Here is a 17,150-nt window from a genome sequence, read left to right as displayed (position 1 = left end):
AGTATGGGAAACTAGAATCCGAGTAAGGTTCTGATATCCTGTTGTCTGCAAATAGGCCACGTGCATTTTAAAGTTCACTTTCATTATGTGGCTGCATGGCAAAACAAAAGCACATTGCTTCTTTTTTCAAAATCTGAGCGCTCCCCAATACAGGTTTGTAGCCTCGAATCATATGCCCAACCCTCGTGATCATTTTTAAAGCGCAGCTGCAATTCTAAAAACCATGCACTGTCGTGCTCGTGTGAATGACAACTGAAACAGTCTACCTTACTCAGTACCACTAACCACAGCAATGAAGTTAGCAAGTGTATTCATGAAACAGTTTAGCCACTGCTACAAATATATCTAAAGTTCAGTTGTCGTTAAATATTAAAGTTCAATTGCTGCCTCGTACCTAGGCAAAAAAGGTTTATTTTTTTCTATGGTGGCGCAAAGACTAAATGACTTCCATCATGCTTTCAAGTTCAAAGTAGGCTTTTCGGCCGTAGATCCTCATCGAGCACCACTAGACCAAGTATTTCGACTTTCGTTGCAATGAATGTGGGTTTCCAAGGTGATACATTGACATGTTTAAAGAAAGTGCATTTGATAGCTGTGCCCATTCAGATTGACCGCTACCAAGACTCATATTCCATTATTAATTCGAAGACATGACTAATGTACCCAACAACTGGTATTTGTGTACTGCTCTCTGCCTGTTTCTGTGATTGTCATCGTAGCAATATTTTTAAAATACGTTTTTTGACATTTTTTGTGCTCAGGCGACCACAGGGAGAGATGTATAGAACGCAGAGCATTTGAGCCGGGATGCTCCGTTAGCTTTGGGTCACAGCAGGGACTACAAAATGGCTCGACCATATACACACTGCACCGAACATGTTCGCTGAAAATAGAAAAACTGTTATAAGAGGTACGTTCTTGGCGGCATTTTTTTTTCTACATAGAATAACAATATGGGCAATATATGGATAATGCAACCAGAACGTTAATGAGAGAGGCAGTAAAGCACGTCAATGGGAAAACCCGCAAGTAACGAAATATGAAGTAAAGAAAGCTTTAGGAGGAATGCAAAGAGGGAAAGCAGCTGGTGAGGATCAGGTAACAGCAGGTCTCTTGAAGGACGGAGAAGAGATTGTGCTAGAAAAACTAACCACCCTGTATACGCATTGTCTTGTGCCGTCGAGCGCACCAGAAGCTTGGAAGAACGCTAATATTACCATATTTCATAGGAAAGGATACGTCAAGGAGTTCGAAAATTGCTTACCGATCAATTTACTGTCTGTTGCCTACAAGGTATTTATCAAGGTAATCGCAAGCGGAATCAGGGCAACCTTAGGCTTTAGTCAGCCAAATGATCGGGCAAGCTTTCGCAAAGGATATTTGACAATAGACCATATGAATCGGATGATAGAGAAATGCGCAGAATATAACCAACGCTCATATATAGCATTCATTGATTACGCGGAAGCATTTGGCTCAGTGGAAACCTCACCACTCATGCAGGCATTGCAGAATCAGGGTGTAGAAGAGTGTTATATGAAAATATTGGCAGATATTTATAACGATTGCACAACTACCATAGTTCTCCGTGAAGTCATCAATAAAATTCCAATAAAGAAAGGTGTCCGGCAGGGAGACATGATCTCGCCAATGCTATCACCGACTAATAACAGGAGGTGTTCCGAAGCCTGGACTGAGAACAGTTGGGGATAAGAGTTTATGAAGAATACCTATGCAATGTGCAGTTCACTGATACCTATGAATACCTATGTAATGTGCTGCAAAGCAATATCAATGAGTTAGACACGCAGAGCAGAACAGTGTCTTAAAATTAACGTGCAGAAGACCAAAGTAATCTTCAACGGTCTCTCAAAGGGACAGCAGTTCACAATTGGTAGCCAGGTGCTGGAAGTTTTAAGGGAATACGTGTACATAGGGCAGGTAGTGGCCGCTAAACCGGATTATCAGAGGGAAATATAACTATAAGAATAAGAGTAGGGTGGAGCGCATATGGCAAGTTCTCCCAGACCATTAATGGCCGTTTACCAATATCCCTGAAACTAAAAGTATATAACAGCTGTATTTTACCGGTGCTCGCCTACGTGGCAGAAACGTGGAGGCTAACAAAGAGGGTTCAGCTTCAGTTAAGGAAAACGCAGCGAGCTATGGAAATAAATAAAAATGATAGACGCAACGTTTAAAGCCCGTTAGCGGGCAGAGGGGCTGAGGGAACAAACCCAGGTTGAAGACGCCCTAGTATAAACCAAGAGGAAGAAATGGATGCGAAAGAAAGATAACTGCTGGCAAGGATAACGGGGTGTATTCCAAGAGAAGGCAAGCGTAGAAGGGGTAGAAGGCAAGCGTAGAAGGGGAAGAAAATTAGGTTTGCGGATGAGATTAGGAAGTTTTCGGGGATGCGGTGGCCGCTAAAGACTTGCTTAAATGGAGAGACATGGGAGACGCCTTTACCCTGCAGAGGACGTGTCTAGGCCGGCGATGTTGAATATACTCTAGCTTGTAATCTGCCAAAATTTATATATTTCTTTTTAAATTAGGTACACAAATAATATCCTATCCTCGTCTTCATCGCCAGCAACCTGATTCAGTTGTTTCGAGTTTTTCCGGGGAACAATAGGCCCACTCGTAGGGCATTTATCTCCACTTAACCTGAGCTACTGCTGTACCTCCGCTTCTCCTCGGACTCTTAGTTTTATCTCCAGTTTATTGAGAAAGTGGGAGATTAACGGCAGTACTGTCTTTGAGTTCGATGGTCACTGATGAACTAGCAAGGTTTGGCGCAGGTGCGACTATATCAAACGCGCAGCCGATATGCAGCAAATGGACACGTGTCATTGGTGAGGAGGATCAATAATATAAGCGGGCTTTGACCCACGTCTTACATTAACGCGAATGACTATTTACCGATCTTGCAGAAACTGCTCATTACACAATGAATATAGCTGCACAAATTTGTGACAGAATGAATTTGTTTTTTTCGGGAGAGATCGCAACAGGGGCCTGGATCACAAGCCTTGGAATCAAGAAAACTTCCTGGTTGATGACAGGCAGTGGGTTAATGTGCGATACTATCTTTCTGCAAGTTTTGCTGTGTGGCTTTTGTTATCGCTCATGGCACTACACACTGGCCTATACGTACTGATACGGTCTTCGAAATGAACCATAAATCATTTTTTTATACATTTGATTTGCAGATATTAGACAGCGACAGTGGTGTACCCCTCGGACCCGGCCATGTGGGCGAGATTGCATTCCGGGCACCTTCTTTGATGAGAGGGTACCACAACAAACCGGAAGCAACGGCCGAGGTCATCGACCAACACCGGTGGTTCAGCAGCGGTGAGTTCCGTACATTTGCCTGCATCAAGCGCCGTGTAGGAAGTCCATCTTGCTTGGGTATAACTTTCAGTTGTGAGGAAACAGTGCAATATTGTAAGATACTATTTTGTAAGATAATATGTAAGATACCTAAGTTTCCGATACGCAGCAAAAGGGTGCTTTTAAATTTTGTCCCGCGCTCGCAGCGAGTTGCCAACACGCGGTAGAAAACCAGTGCAAAGTTTTTTGACAATAAAGAGTAGAAAAGTACAGTTTTCCTGAGGAGGGAGATGCGAATATATTGTGTGTTATGGTGTAGTCTTATGCTATGCGAAAAATTTGCGATCATCGACAACTTCCCCTGTAAGAAAAATTCTCTTGTACGGAATTTTATGAGTGTGATAGAGCAAGAGAGAGAGAAAAAATTGGTGGTGGCTTAGCTTGGTTAAGCCTGGTAATTGCGAAGCAATACGTGGGTTCTGCTATTGCACCGCTTGTGGTGATACTTTGGTTAAGCTTATGCGCTGCTTGGAAAGCCGTTCTTCTCGTTCTTCTTCTGTCTCTGCGGCTCGCTGTTGCTTCCTCTTTGCATTCTGCCGAAGTGTCTTGCTTGCTTGAGGCGGCATCTCTCAAGCCTCACGAGAGGCCGAACCAGAGTCGGTGCCTACCGCCTCGCACTGCGACGGCTCGTTGTTGTTGTTGTTGTTGTGACTGAGTGAAGGATGAAAAGGAAATTGCACGGGCGTGTATACTGGCTCGAGCCAAGCCACCTCCGCTGCCACGTGCAGATAGAGGAGAGTTAAAAGATCAGCGGAAAGAGAAAAAAGAAAGAAAAGACGCGCGTCGCAGCGACAACTGCGTCCGCCGGAGCGGACGCTGCTCAAAAAACAGATAAGCGGCCGAAGCCGCGCTCGCCGAAGCGAGAACAGATACTAGCCGGGCCCCCATTTTCACACAGATGGTGGGACGTCACTCCTAGTGCGGCGCCCCTGGTGAGAGGAGCCGGAGTTAGGACGCCGCTCCGTCTGCGACGGCTCGAGCCGGAACCCCGTTTTTACACAGATGGTGCGACGTCACTCCGAACGCGGCGCCCCTGGTGAGAGGAGCGGGAGTTAGGCCGCCGTTCCGTGCCTACCGCCTCGCATCGCGAGGGCGTGAGATGGGGCCCCATTTTTACACAGATGGTGTGACGTCACTCTGAACGCGGCGCCCCTGGTGAAAGGAGCGGGAGTTAGGCCGCCGCTCCGTGCCTACCGCTTCGCATCGCAACGGTGTGAGATGGGGCCCCGTTTTTATACAGATGGTGTGACGGCACTCCAGACGTCATGCTAAAGTTAACCGTGCCTACCACCGCCTCGCGTTTTGAAGGGCGGAGGTGGTAGCTAAAGTAGTATTGCTTCGCAATAATAAATGACTTCTTATGAAGCAGCATAAAGCGTCGAGAATACCCTGCGCCAGGCTCACGAAAGCCTACTCGTCCCTCTAGTCACCCTAGGTTAGCCAGGCCCGCCACATTGAGAGAGAGAAGTACGGGTAAAACTGAGTTGAGTGGCAGCCGGGCAGGAAAGAGCCAATTATTCATATCTGCATAGAGTTTGGGGAATTGGTTCCGGCAGGACAGGATCAGAGACGATAGAAGAGAGAATGGGCAAAGGTTAGGTGTGTATTTAAGTGAATGACGCGGATAATGCGTAGTTTAGGGGTGGTGAGATATTTGTGAGGAATAGGAACGCTACAAATAGTTTCGTTAATGTTGGCATACTGAATATTTCTTTCATGTTTTTTACGCTGAGCAGTGCCCCACGTTGGTGGATACGACCAGGGGATACCAGGCAGCCGATGTTGAAGTTCGCGGTCGAGGGGATGCAAAGTGTTTCATCATTGCAAGCAGCGACGATACCCATATTGAATAGTTTTTACGCGAAGCCAGTGGCACTCATCCTACTTGAAGTTAAGGGGGCCCTGTAATTGTCACAAAAAACAAACTTCAGAATTTGCTTGCGCTTGTCTTCCGCCGTGTTGTTCGGTATGACTAGATATTGAAATCTTATCAATACACGTAAGAGTGAAAGCGCTATATATATATTACGAGCGCCAATGTTCGCAGCCCCTGCATTCTGTCGTCGCGATGGTGCCGGGCTGCAGTGCAAAGCAGAGCCTCGGTGCCAGTAACCATACGCAAAAAAAACTTTATATGGTTCCGACATGTGTTTCTGGAATGAAATAATTACCTCTCTTTCTAAGCTTCAGCTACATGATTCCGAATTCTTGTTGGGCTGTGCTCAGGGACTCACTGCACGGATCTTGGTTTGTCACAATGTCGGGCCTTTTAAAAGGCTCTGTGGCCGCGGAGTGGATGTCAGTGATGCGCAATGCAGCTGGCATAAAAATCCGAGTAATACTTGTTGGGAGGCTAGTTGGTGCAAGTTTCCAGAAAATGGTTGCAGAGCCGAAACAGACAACACAGAAAGCTAGACGGGACAGATCACCGCGAGCTCGAATGAATATAAGACAAACAATCAAGAAGGATCGCCAGAACCACACATGCGCGGGAGAGATGTACAAAAATTGAACAAATTGAAATACATTTTTTGAAAAAGAAGATAGCAGAGTCACACAGGTGTCTCACCCCCATGTATCTAAAAAAGCAGTTTCATTCTTATATATTGCAATTGAGGGGGTACTAACACAGTCGCTACAGTTGCTTTTGATATAGAAAGCCTCTAACAGTTCACGGCTGTCTGGTCCTGACCCGTGGCCCGTGAACTGTTACAGGCTTTCTATATCAAAAGCAACTGAGGCTATGAGCGACTGAGGCTATGAGAGACGCCGCAGTGAAGGACTCCGGAAATTTCGACCACCTGGAGTTCTTTAACGGGCACTGACATCGCACAGCACACGGGATTCTAGAACTTCGCCTCCATCGAAATTCAGCCGCCGGGGCCGGGATCGAACCCGCGTCTTTCGGGTCAGCAGCCGAGCGCCGTAACCACTGAGCTACCGCGGCGGTAACTAGACGGTTGTATCTATAGCCTTTGATAATTCAGACCATTCCCGGCACACTAAATCGGATGCAAGGGAATCCGCCATCTGATTGGGCAAGATAATTACGACGCATTTTGAAGAAGCCATAAGCGCATGCTTTTTGCCTGGTTTCTCCATTGTGAACAAGAAAGCCGTAGGGCTTCCGAAACGTCAGTACGTTTGATTAAACTTTGAATTGGTCAGTGACCCTATATTTTTCTTTATTTATCACATTGTTAGCGGCTCTACTGTCTTCCTTGTGTTCAGAAGATCCCTCAGTCCCGGATATTGATCTGGGTTGGGAAAATAGAAAAACTAGTGCATTTGAAGCATGCTTTTTGAGTTGAGTGCGCCGTTGTTGTTTCCACAATCGTTCCGAGAAAAAGTGGTCCTCAAGTGCACGCAAATAAATCTTGTGTAGTTTCCTCGCAGCGTGATTTCTCGCCCAAAATTCCCGAAGTTTCTCAAGTGAAGTCTGCTTAGAACTACTACAACGGGAATTAACTGGAAACCATCATGTACGAGGGATGGTATAAGATTGCAAAAGCCGCAAAATACACAGTCGTTTCCATTCCAGTAGCCAGTTCTTTATAAACACACAGCAATAGCATAGACTAACAATCATCAGTGCTTTTATTAATATGTTCCTTTCTGAATTTTATCCGTGTCCTGCTCAAATTTTTTATTTGGATAACGTACAAAACGCCCGCAAAAGAACAAATCTTTTCAGCGCTTGAATGCATTCCGCGTCCATCTAAGCCTCTGAATTTGCAGTTACGAGTACATAAGTTGGCAAATCAACGGGACGATGTGTTTCTAGATGTCGCATGTTTAAGCAAGATTTTCTCCCAACGACTCAAATCTACATAGTGAATAAAACTGCATGCACTTCGCTCGGTGTTTTGATGCCTCTGGCGCTTAAATATGAGGCTTTTGTGCGCTAGTCGCTTCCTTTACCACATAATGTAGTACAAAGCGCAGCGGGCTGTTTAGAGCAGTCTAATTTCTGTTTGCTCCCAAAGCAAGCAATAGGTAGTTTTGCGGTCACCGGAAGAAGCCGCCCGAAAACATCCCAGACTTTTTTTACAGCAGGAAGCCGCACAAAATCTAGTTTTTTAGTCTAGCACTCCCACTGATTCATTATTTGAGCTCCTGCATAGCGCCAATTTCTGCATTCAGCGCCGGCAGTTAAATTAATTCTCAAAACATGTGGTGCAGTACATGTCTCGGAAGGCGCAGCTTACTTAAGATGCAGCCTTCAGATAACCCAAAGAAATATAAATTTGTGTGTTCCATGTTCTGGCGTAACCAGTTGCAATAACTGTTGACACGCGTGATGGCGTAATAAAACAATAATTTGTTTTATACATGCAGTCATTAATTGAATAACTCGGTACAGAAGCTTGCCGCAGCATGTGTTCGTTTTTGTTTTCTAGCAGCTATATCGAAGCAAGTTGTCATTGTGTGCATTCGTCGTCCTTGTCTCTCGGCTTTCACTGGTTTTTCGCCTATGTACCAACTGCCCCAGATCTGCGGTCTTCTGCAAAGCATAAATCAACTGGCAATCTGCCAATACGCACGGAAATGTATGAGTGCTCTTCTATAGTCTGGCATTTTGTTGCCATCAAAGTTAAGGATGCAGTTAGGGCTTATAGCTCTATGATCTTAGCAGTTTCTGAACTTCCCATAGAGATGATGATGCTGATAATGGGGTGTTGCGGCACAAGGACTGGCCATATTGTCCTTTCGATAAAACCACATGTAACAAATCAGACGGTGGTCTGACTGAGCCAAAGTTCAGCGACTTAAAAAATATTCCTACGTCCGTCGACAATAAAGGCAACGAGGCTCAGTTTCAAACTTCGAGATTGTGCATAAATCCACAACTGCCTGGCACCAAAATTGGTGAAAGAGGTCCAGTAACGGAAAACCTTGATATAACAGTGAGACAGAGAAATAAAGAGGCAAAAATAAGTAAAGGAAAACGCTCTCAAGATAATGGCTACAAATGGAGACAGCTTTTATAGGTCGTTTCCAGACTGCGCCTCAGTGGTTTCTCTTGGCGCCACTCCTTTTCACAGCGCGCACTGCTAATATCAATCCATCCATCTCCGAAAAGTGGCCCGTGTGGCTAGATACTTTATGAAGCAAAGCTTTTTAACTCGAACGATCAAGAGCAGGGTGTGGATTCTGTATATCACGGGACCCGTCAATACTGCAATCACGGTGCTGCGGCGTATGTCTGCGAGGTAACTACCAATTATGCATCGTTTTAACCCTCGGAAAGCTTTGCGACTTCTGGTCGTAATTATCGTTCTCGCAAGCTTTGAGAATCACCAAACTCTCACTTCGTGTATACTAACGGCCCTTTTCCGACCCCACGGATCTGCGCAGGCGATGCTGGGTACTACGACAGCTGCGGGCGGCTGTACGTAGTTGAGCGGCTCAAAGACATGATCAAGTGCCTCGACCAGCAGGTGGCGCCAGCGGAGATAGAGTCGCTGCTAGCTGAGCACCCTCTAGTAATGGAGGCAGCTGTAGTTGGCATTGAGCACCCAGACTTCGGTGAAGCGCCCACTGCGTTCGTCGTGACGGAATCCTCCGCACTCGGACGCGTCACGGAAGAGGAGCTCAAGCGACTCGTGGCAGGTGAGAAGCGACGCGTCATTTAGTTTGGTTTGGTTTGGTTTTGTGGGGTTTAACGTCCCAAGGCGACTAAGGCTATGAGAGACGCCGTAGTGAAGGGCTCCGGAAATTTCGACCACCTGGGGTTCATTAAAGTGCACTCACATCGCACAGTACACGGGCCTCTAGAATTTCTCCTCCAAATAAATTCTAGCCGCCGCGGCCGGGATCGAACCCGCGTCTTATGGGTCAGCAGCCGAGCACCGTAGCCACTGAGCCACCGCGGCGGCCGGCGTCATTTAGTGTGTCGAACGACATCGTTCAGTGGAATTTTACTTTTCCATGAGGAATTGCAGATGACGTGAAAATTGCAAAGCACATTTTCTGGCTTGATAGGACTTCACTAGCTTAATATGCACCGGGTTTGCTGTGAATCCCTCTTTCTAGAACCATGCCTTTAGAGCGTGCTGGCGCAGAAGTTGACCTTGTTGCACTAACATCATGCTGCAGCACGCCTTTTTTGGTTATGCTTACCCAACGGCTGCTTTTTCTGGTGACTGTGAAAAAAAATTTGCGGTGGCTTAGCTCAGCTAGGCTAGGACATACGTAGTGAAAGCAGTTTCGTCCGCTGACACTTCGGTAGCGACACGCCGTCGCTGTCGTTCACCAGCTTGGCGGCGTCTCTTGGCGAGACGTTCCTCTCGTTCTTCGGCCGTCTCGGCCGCCCGCTTAGACTTTCTCGCCTCGTTTTCACGCTGCCGGACCTCCTTGCACCATACGACCACTTCTCGATCGGAAGACTCAGTTTCACGCAGCCTGTACTCCTGCCGTGACGAGCACGGCCGCTCTCCTTACGTGGTGCGCGTGTGAGGAGCGAGCGCGTCGCTTCTGGCTTATATTCCAGCTACGCGGCGCGACCCTGCGCAGTTGCGCAGTGCGGCGCAGCGGCTGTGGCGCCATAGTTTCCATTGTATTGGTTGCCGTGGTAACGGCGCATGCGCAGTAGTGGCCTTTGGCAGGCACCGCGAAATGCACTTCTGCTAGCCTAATGTAGCTTTCACTGCAGTAAGCTCGGCCCCTTCTGCTAACATTATAGTCCCAACAGGATACCGGGAAAGTAGGCTGTTAGTTGCTGAAATTCAATATTTGTAGCTAAAAAAGTACGGAATTCTTTTTGAAGCGCTTTTATATTTTAAGCTTATCACTTTCGATGCTTTCCGAACAGACTGTCGATATTTTCTTTTTGAGTGATGGTTACTAGATGAAGATTGTCTGGGATATGCGCTGTAACCAAATAGGTGTATGTGACCATGGTGGAACAGGTAATAGGTACCTGTGAGCTAGAAAAGTCTAATCAATTTAAATTATAAAACAGGACCCAGGCCCATTGGAGAGGAGGAGAAACTAGCTGGGAAAACCGGATTTCTTCTACTAGAGAAGATTTTGAGTTTAAGGTGCCGCGATTTCGTGGCGGGAGATTAATCTGGTGTTCTGTTGCAAAGCCTTAGAACTGCGCATTGTTTTATCCAGGTATTGGCTTTGCGGAAGTCCAGTAGTGCCCGCTATCATCTTGTCCATATGAGTCTGCATAATAGTGCATAAAGTCTGCCTTCCTTGAGCAATGTATGGTTACTTCACTCGTACATGCAGTGGGCTGTTCGTACAGAGAGAGGTTGTTTAATGGTAGTCGGGTGTTCCAAAGGCTTTTAGACTTTCAAAGACACTAGAAAATATGTTGCACATATTGGTTTGGCGCCAAGAAAAATTACTTTGCCACAGGAAAATTTGCCTATTCTTGCTCTAGGAAAATATATCGGCACTTGATGGCTGCATTTTGCAGAGCGGAGGGGTAAAAAACCTACCCATTAAACAAATATCTTTTCATTTATTTTTCCAGAACAAGCTGCCAGCCACAAGCACCTACATGGAGGAGTAGTCTTCGTTGACCACATTCCAAAGACGGACACGGGAAAATATATGCGCCGGAAGCTGCGAGCGCTGTACCTGAATAAGTTGGGCTAGGCTCCGGGAGCGGCCTTTGAACCTTTTCTCACTGGGAGCCGTCAGGTGTGCTACAAAATACGAAGTGTAGATGTTGTCGGCCTGCGGGCTGGTCGCGAGTGGAAAGTTGAAAGGGGCTGGAGAATTTTCAGCTTGGTGACTATTCATAAAAGGGAATAATAAGAGCTGACTACTTATGAGGGCCAATTATCTAGCAAGCGCAAATTTCATTATGAAAAGAGGAACGAAAAGGCCACACGAGTCTATACTTAACGAAAACGCATTTCACTCGCCCATTTCACTCACCCAGTACCGAGATTGGGCGCTACCAATCAGAACCGCGCCTAGCGCACACGCAGCGGAAGCGTGCATGCAGTTGTTGCTCGGTCGGGGCTCTAGACAGCCGCGCATTTTGACGGCGTCTTCCTCCCGTGTACGCGACGCCGTAGTCAGTGCAGGGGAAACGTTGGGCAGGGGCGCCTAACAACAAAGGAAGCTCCCCGAAGTTTCTCTTTTAGTCGAACTGGAAGGCTGTCGGCAGTAGCCCCCCCCCCCCCCCCCCCCCCCCCCTCCCCAAACTCGACTCCCGTCTCCTGTCCGGCCTTTCTCTTCACAATTTTGGGCAAAGTGTGTCGACTGGCTTTTTTTTTCACTGCCGTCTTGGTATGGTCACGGCTAGTCTCGACGCGCGCGCTTTCTGGTTTGAGCCAACGTTCTTTGAACAGCGCTGGCCGCCACGAAGGTTTGAAGCGGAACGGAAAGTGTCGCCCCTAGCTGTATTCTTGTCAGTTTTCGTTCGCTTTCCCTGCTTCTTTCCAGTTTTTGTGGCATGCGAAAAGCTTGCAGTACTCAGAGACATAATATTTTGGATCCATTTCGCAAGTATAAAGGAACAATATGCAATCTGGACGCCCAACCAATCAGAAAGGCAGCACCCTATCTGGATGCCACCTCATTTCCGCTGCCGCAAATGGCCGCCGCGTTGCGACACCATCGGCTCGAAACAAGCATTTCTAGCGAAGATTAAAATATCAAATATTATGATTTCGGTGATCTCTTGCGCGTTCAGGACTTACAACGTCCCTTACAATGCATACAAAAAATAAAGACCCCATGCTTTATCTACGTCGCAGGGCACCTTTAAAGAAGTGTGCGTGAAGTAACCCTTCGATGCATTTTGTAACGGTCGTAACCTTACAATATCGCCGAGTATTACACTCAAGTTTATGGCACGCTAATTTGGATATCGCCTGGATTAATTCACCCTCTAGAGCCAAAAATATTGTTACGGGGAAGTACTTTCACTTCGTCGTAGCAATACGACGACATTCAATAAAAAATTGTACCCCCTTCTTTCTGCCACACTGTGTGCCGATGTTGATACATAAATTTCTATCCGCTACTGAAGTTTGACAAATCGGCGTATAGCGAATTCGCAATATGCAATTAATATATTTTGTGGAACTGTTTCAGGTAATCTGCCCGACCAACATGAATACTTTTATTTTTAACGAATTTGTTACATCTCTTGCGGCTAAGCTCAACCTAGCCTTACGACGGCTTTACTCTTTCTCATCGTTATTTGACAATGAGGAAGTTAGAGCGCGAAAGAAACAAAGACAAAGTGGAGACGTGGACGGGGCAAGCGCTAACTTTCAACAACTTCTTTATTGAAGTGCGGGAAGGGAACCTATCGGGGCCGCCTCGCATGCGCTAAACCTCTTGTCTCCCAAACTTGCTGTTGTTAAACCCTGAGGCGAGTGTGCAGAAGGTGGTTAAGGCATGCATGGTTCAAAATAGTTAACATTATACACATTATGATAACAAAAATCGATGTTCTTTTGGAGTCATGTGCGCTGAGGGCGTGCTGATGCATAGATCGTTCTGAGTGACCTTAGCGGCTTCAAACAGCTCACGTTCGAGCCTACCTTGATGCCTCCCGATTACCGAGGTGCTTTTCAGCAGCGGTAGACATTTACAGTCCTTACAATGGGGTGGGAGGTTCGAGCCGTAGCCTTTACCTAGTGAATTGGCTTGCTCCCTCAATCTGTCGTTTAAACAGCGACCTGTTTGACCGATATAGACTTGACCACAGCTCAGAGGGATATGATAACTAACGCTTTCTTTACAGGGAACAAATCTTTCTTCGTGCTTCTTATTGCACCCAGGATTCTTTTGACGCTCACCAGTCACGATGGGACATAACTTGGATAGCTTGCATGGCGCATTGAAGATAACATTAACCTGGAATTTAGCCGCAATTCTCTTCAGATTATTCGACACGCGGTGCACGCAAGGCATGACAGCGAAGCTGTCATGCCTTGCGTGCACCGCAATTTGTTCCTTCGTGCGCCTTTGCAAGGGTGTTTTCATCTTCTGTATCAGCGTTTCCGCCACAGCTACGATCATTTCGGCGGGGTAGCGAGAGCTACCTAAACGCTCCACTTGGGTGTGGAAACTTTCTTTTGTTTTATGGTGGCAAGACTTCAAGAGCGCTGCACGAAGACATGATGTAGCTATCCCTCTTTTGACTAACTTGGAGTGAGCTGAGTCAAAAGGAAGCAATGCCTTTTTAGAACGTGGCGTGTACGCCCAGCACACATGTCCAGGGTCAATAAAAAACAAGCGAATGTCTAAAAACTGTAATGACTCAGATTGAGGTAGTTCAAGGGTAAATTTTGACTGGTGACGCAATCCTGGGTGCAATAAGAAGCACGAAGGAAGATTTGTTCCATGTAAAGAAGGCGTTATTTATCATATCCCTCTGAGCTGTGGTCAAGTCTATATCGGTCAGACAGGTCGCTGTGTAAACGACAGATTGAGGGAGCACGCCAATTCACTAGATAAAGGCTACGGCTCGAACTTCCCACCCCATTGTAAGGACTGCAAATGTCTACCGCTCCCGAAAAGCTCCTCGGTAATCGGGAGGCATCAAGGTAGGGTCGAACTTGAGCTGTTTGAAGCCGCTAAGATCGCTCAGAACGATCTATGCATCAGCACGCCCTCAGTGCACATGACTCCAAAAGAACATCGATTTTTGTTATCATAATGTGTATAATCTTAACTATTTTGAACCATGTATGCCTTCACCACCTTCTGCACACTCGCCTCAGGGTTTAACAACAGCAAGTTTGGGAGACAAGAGGTTTAGCGCATGCGCGGCGGCCCCGATAGGTTCCCTTCCCACACTTCAATAAAGCAGTTGTTGAAAGTTAGCGCTTGTCCCGTCCTCGTCTCCACTTTGTCTTTGTTTTTTTTTTTGCGCTCTAACTTCCTCATCCTGAACTACCAACAGGCCCAAATTACTACTCTGCTGAGTTATTTGACGAGACGACCTATTGTGAGCAGTCTTTTTTTGTTAGCTTCATGCGTTGTCTTTGAATTTTGTTTGAAGATCTTCAGTGGCTTTTCGTCCTGTGGTCCCCATAATCGCAGCTGGGTATCATTCGCATAGTTTGATGATTTGTAACAGGCACACGACGTCTCGGTGATCACTGTTGTGGTCACTCTTGCTACTTTCACGGCAGAAGAGAGCGCGCAAAGATGCTTTTTGAGCACGAACTTCAAGAAAAGTCATGACGGGCCAGCCTTTGTTTGTTGGCAAAAGTTTTGACACGAATAGTCGAGTCGTATCGTAGTACAGAATAAGTAGCACGTGAGAAGGCACTTGAGGCGACACCACCTAAAAGCAACCGCATGCAAGATTAAGGTCGATGTTCAAGGTCAAAGGTATGGCTACACACATAGCTGGATTTTTCAGCTTTGCTAGTGAAGTAGCGCTTTCGCACAAAAGCAGTTGTTTTGCCCTGAATTTCGTTTATCTTAGGAGAAGATCATGTGCGCCGGTTTAAGCAAGAAAGTCGGATAGATATAAAAGGAAAGGTGAGTCGGAGGAAGGGATGGAGGTCAAACCGAGGAGTGGTTGCGAAGGCAGCGTTCTTCCTTTTAAGAACAAAATTTTCATGGAGAAATGGTTGTGCAGACCCGCAGATGGAGTTTCTCCCGCCCTGCCTTAGTTCACGCTCTCGTTTTATGCAGAGGCTTTTACAATTCTGAAAACTAAGGCGAAATTTATCATCCGGAACGCGCAACTCTCTGCTCAGCACATTGTTCGACTGGATAAACTTTCACGGACAAGAAGGAATAGATTCAAATTTCTGATTAGGCAAATCGACAAAGGAGAGGAAAGGGAAAATCGGTCTCCTCAACGGAGAGTTCCAAATATCTCGTTCCGCAAAAGGCAGTCTTGAACGGCGCAGGGAGAGGAAGCGATTTTATTCTCAGCTGTTGCCTTGCATTCATTCCGCAAGTTTAAAAAAAAGGACAGGAAAGACAACTCTCTTCCGTTACCGGAACGCGCACATTAGAGCCCGCTTTCCCTTCTCACAGCTTCCTGACAAGACCGCTAAAAAGTTTTGTTGTAAAGCGGTAGCTATCGGACACATAAACACAGGAAAATTTGTCTAAAAACTCTGTTTTTAACCGGTCACCCGGTGTATAATCGCTTTCTCGCAGTTTGTGACACAGGGTGTTAAGGGTTTGCTAGAAATCACAGAATATTTATTTATTTATTTATTTGATGCCTCAAAGGCCCCTGGTATGGGGCATTACATGAGGGATGGACATGACACTTAAACAATAATGGTCTTGATGGCGTTCCTAAAATGGATGGCGTTGATGTGATGCACGGCGTCCTGTGGTAGATCATTCCAGTCCCGGGATGACGTGACGAAAAAAGATTGAGAATGAGCGGTAGTTCTTGCGGTGGGGGCGTAGACGGCCTTATGGCCGTTAATACGGCTTGAGAGGCGATAAGCAGGTGATATGACTGATTCTCCTAAAGATGAATGATAAAACATATGAAAGAGGCACAATCGAGAAATTTTTCGTCGCGTTTCAAGGCTGGGTAAGTTAGCTTTAGTTTTTAAGGCAGACACACTAGTGTAGTACGAATAGTCAGAATAAATAAAGCGGATAGCTCGATTTTGTATTTTTTCTTAGGTTAAAGAGAGGTTAGACTGTTGAGGATCCCATATTGCCGAAGCATATTCTAGTTTAGGACGGACAAAAGTTATGTATGCTAATGATTTGATGGATGGGGTGGCAAAACGTAGATTGCGCCGTATGAAACCAAGGGTACGATTAGCTTCGTTAGCGATGTTCGTGATATGAGATGACCATGTTAGGTTTTGCGTTACAGTAATACCCAGGTACTTACAGGAAGATACGGACGATACTTCTGAACCGAAAAGAGTGTATTTAGAAGGAGTATGCATCTGCCGACGATGGAATGAGATTAAACATGTTTTGTAAATATTGAGAGACATTAACCAACGTTCTCACCAAGTTTGGATTCAGTTAAGATCTTGTTGAAGAATGCCAGCGTCAGTACTGTTAGTGATTGGGCGGTAAATTACACAATCGTCAGCAAATAAACGGATGGTAGAGGAAATACTGGAAGGAAGATCGTTAATATATATGAGTAAAAGCAAAGGTCCTAGGACTGCACCTAGGGGAACACCTGAATTGACCGGGCTACGTGGAGAAGAATTATTGTTAGCATAGACAAATTGCTCTCTGTTAGTCAAAAAGTTAGAAAGCCATTCTAATACTAACGAATTAAGATTTAGACACGATAACTTTAGTAGCAGTCTTTTATGCGGTACTTTATCGAAAGCTTTTTCGAAGTCAAGGAAGAGAGTGTCAGTAGGAACGTTTAAATCAAGGTTGGAGCTTAGGTCATTAATAAAGAGAGCCAATTGGGAGTCACATGAACGTCCTTTCAAAAAGCCATGCTGGTTAGTATGAAAGAATTTTATGGAGACAATCTGACAAGGATAAAATAAGCATAGCAACCGCAGAATAGCGAAGGAGTAAAGTAACATCCAGAAATTCTACGGAACCCATGGAACCCTTTGGCACCGAAATCTCTGCTTTGCCACAGAAACTGCGATTTTCGGCAGCCGAACAAAAGGTAACACGATGAAATACCGGCGGTGTTGAATTTCAAATGCACCGGTGTTATACGCAACTCTATAGTACGTTTAAGAGTCAAACGTACTGTAATTTGAAACAGATGTCAACACTGTGACACATCTTGTATTCCCGGTGCACGTTCTGTGTGTTAAATTACAACCTGCAGTACATTTCGGTCCTTCATTTAC

General features: G+C 45.9%; 1 protein-coding gene across 1 annotated transcript in view; it reads left to right on the top strand.

Moving 5' to 3' along the window:
- LOC149325456 (uncharacterized) overlaps window positions 1-11,546 on the top strand; it is a 66,358-nt gene extending 54,812 nt beyond the window's left edge. Inside the window, exons 9-11 of the mRNA XM_089563960.1 lie at window positions 3,213-3,357; window positions 8,755-9,009; window positions 10,883-11,546. Coding sequence (XP_089420086.1) covers window positions 3,213-3,357; window positions 8,755-9,009; window positions 10,883-11,007 — 525 coding nt within the window. The 3' untranslated portion in view covers window positions 11,008-11,546. The remainder of the gene's footprint in view (window positions 1-3,212; window positions 3,358-8,754; window positions 9,010-10,882) is intronic.
- Window positions 11,547-17,150: the final 5,604 nt, after the last annotated feature.

Source organism: Amblyomma mixtum, chromosome 10 (genome assembly GCF_055824585.1).
Source record: "Amblyomma mixtum isolate Tamu chromosome 10, ASM5582458v1, whole genome shotgun sequence".
NCBI classification, from domain to species: Eukaryota; Metazoa; Arthropoda; class Arachnida; order Ixodida; family Ixodidae; genus Amblyomma; species Amblyomma mixtum.
The sequence above is the reverse complement of the archived record's forward strand: the minus strand, read 5'-3'. Positions and strand labels throughout refer to the sequence as shown.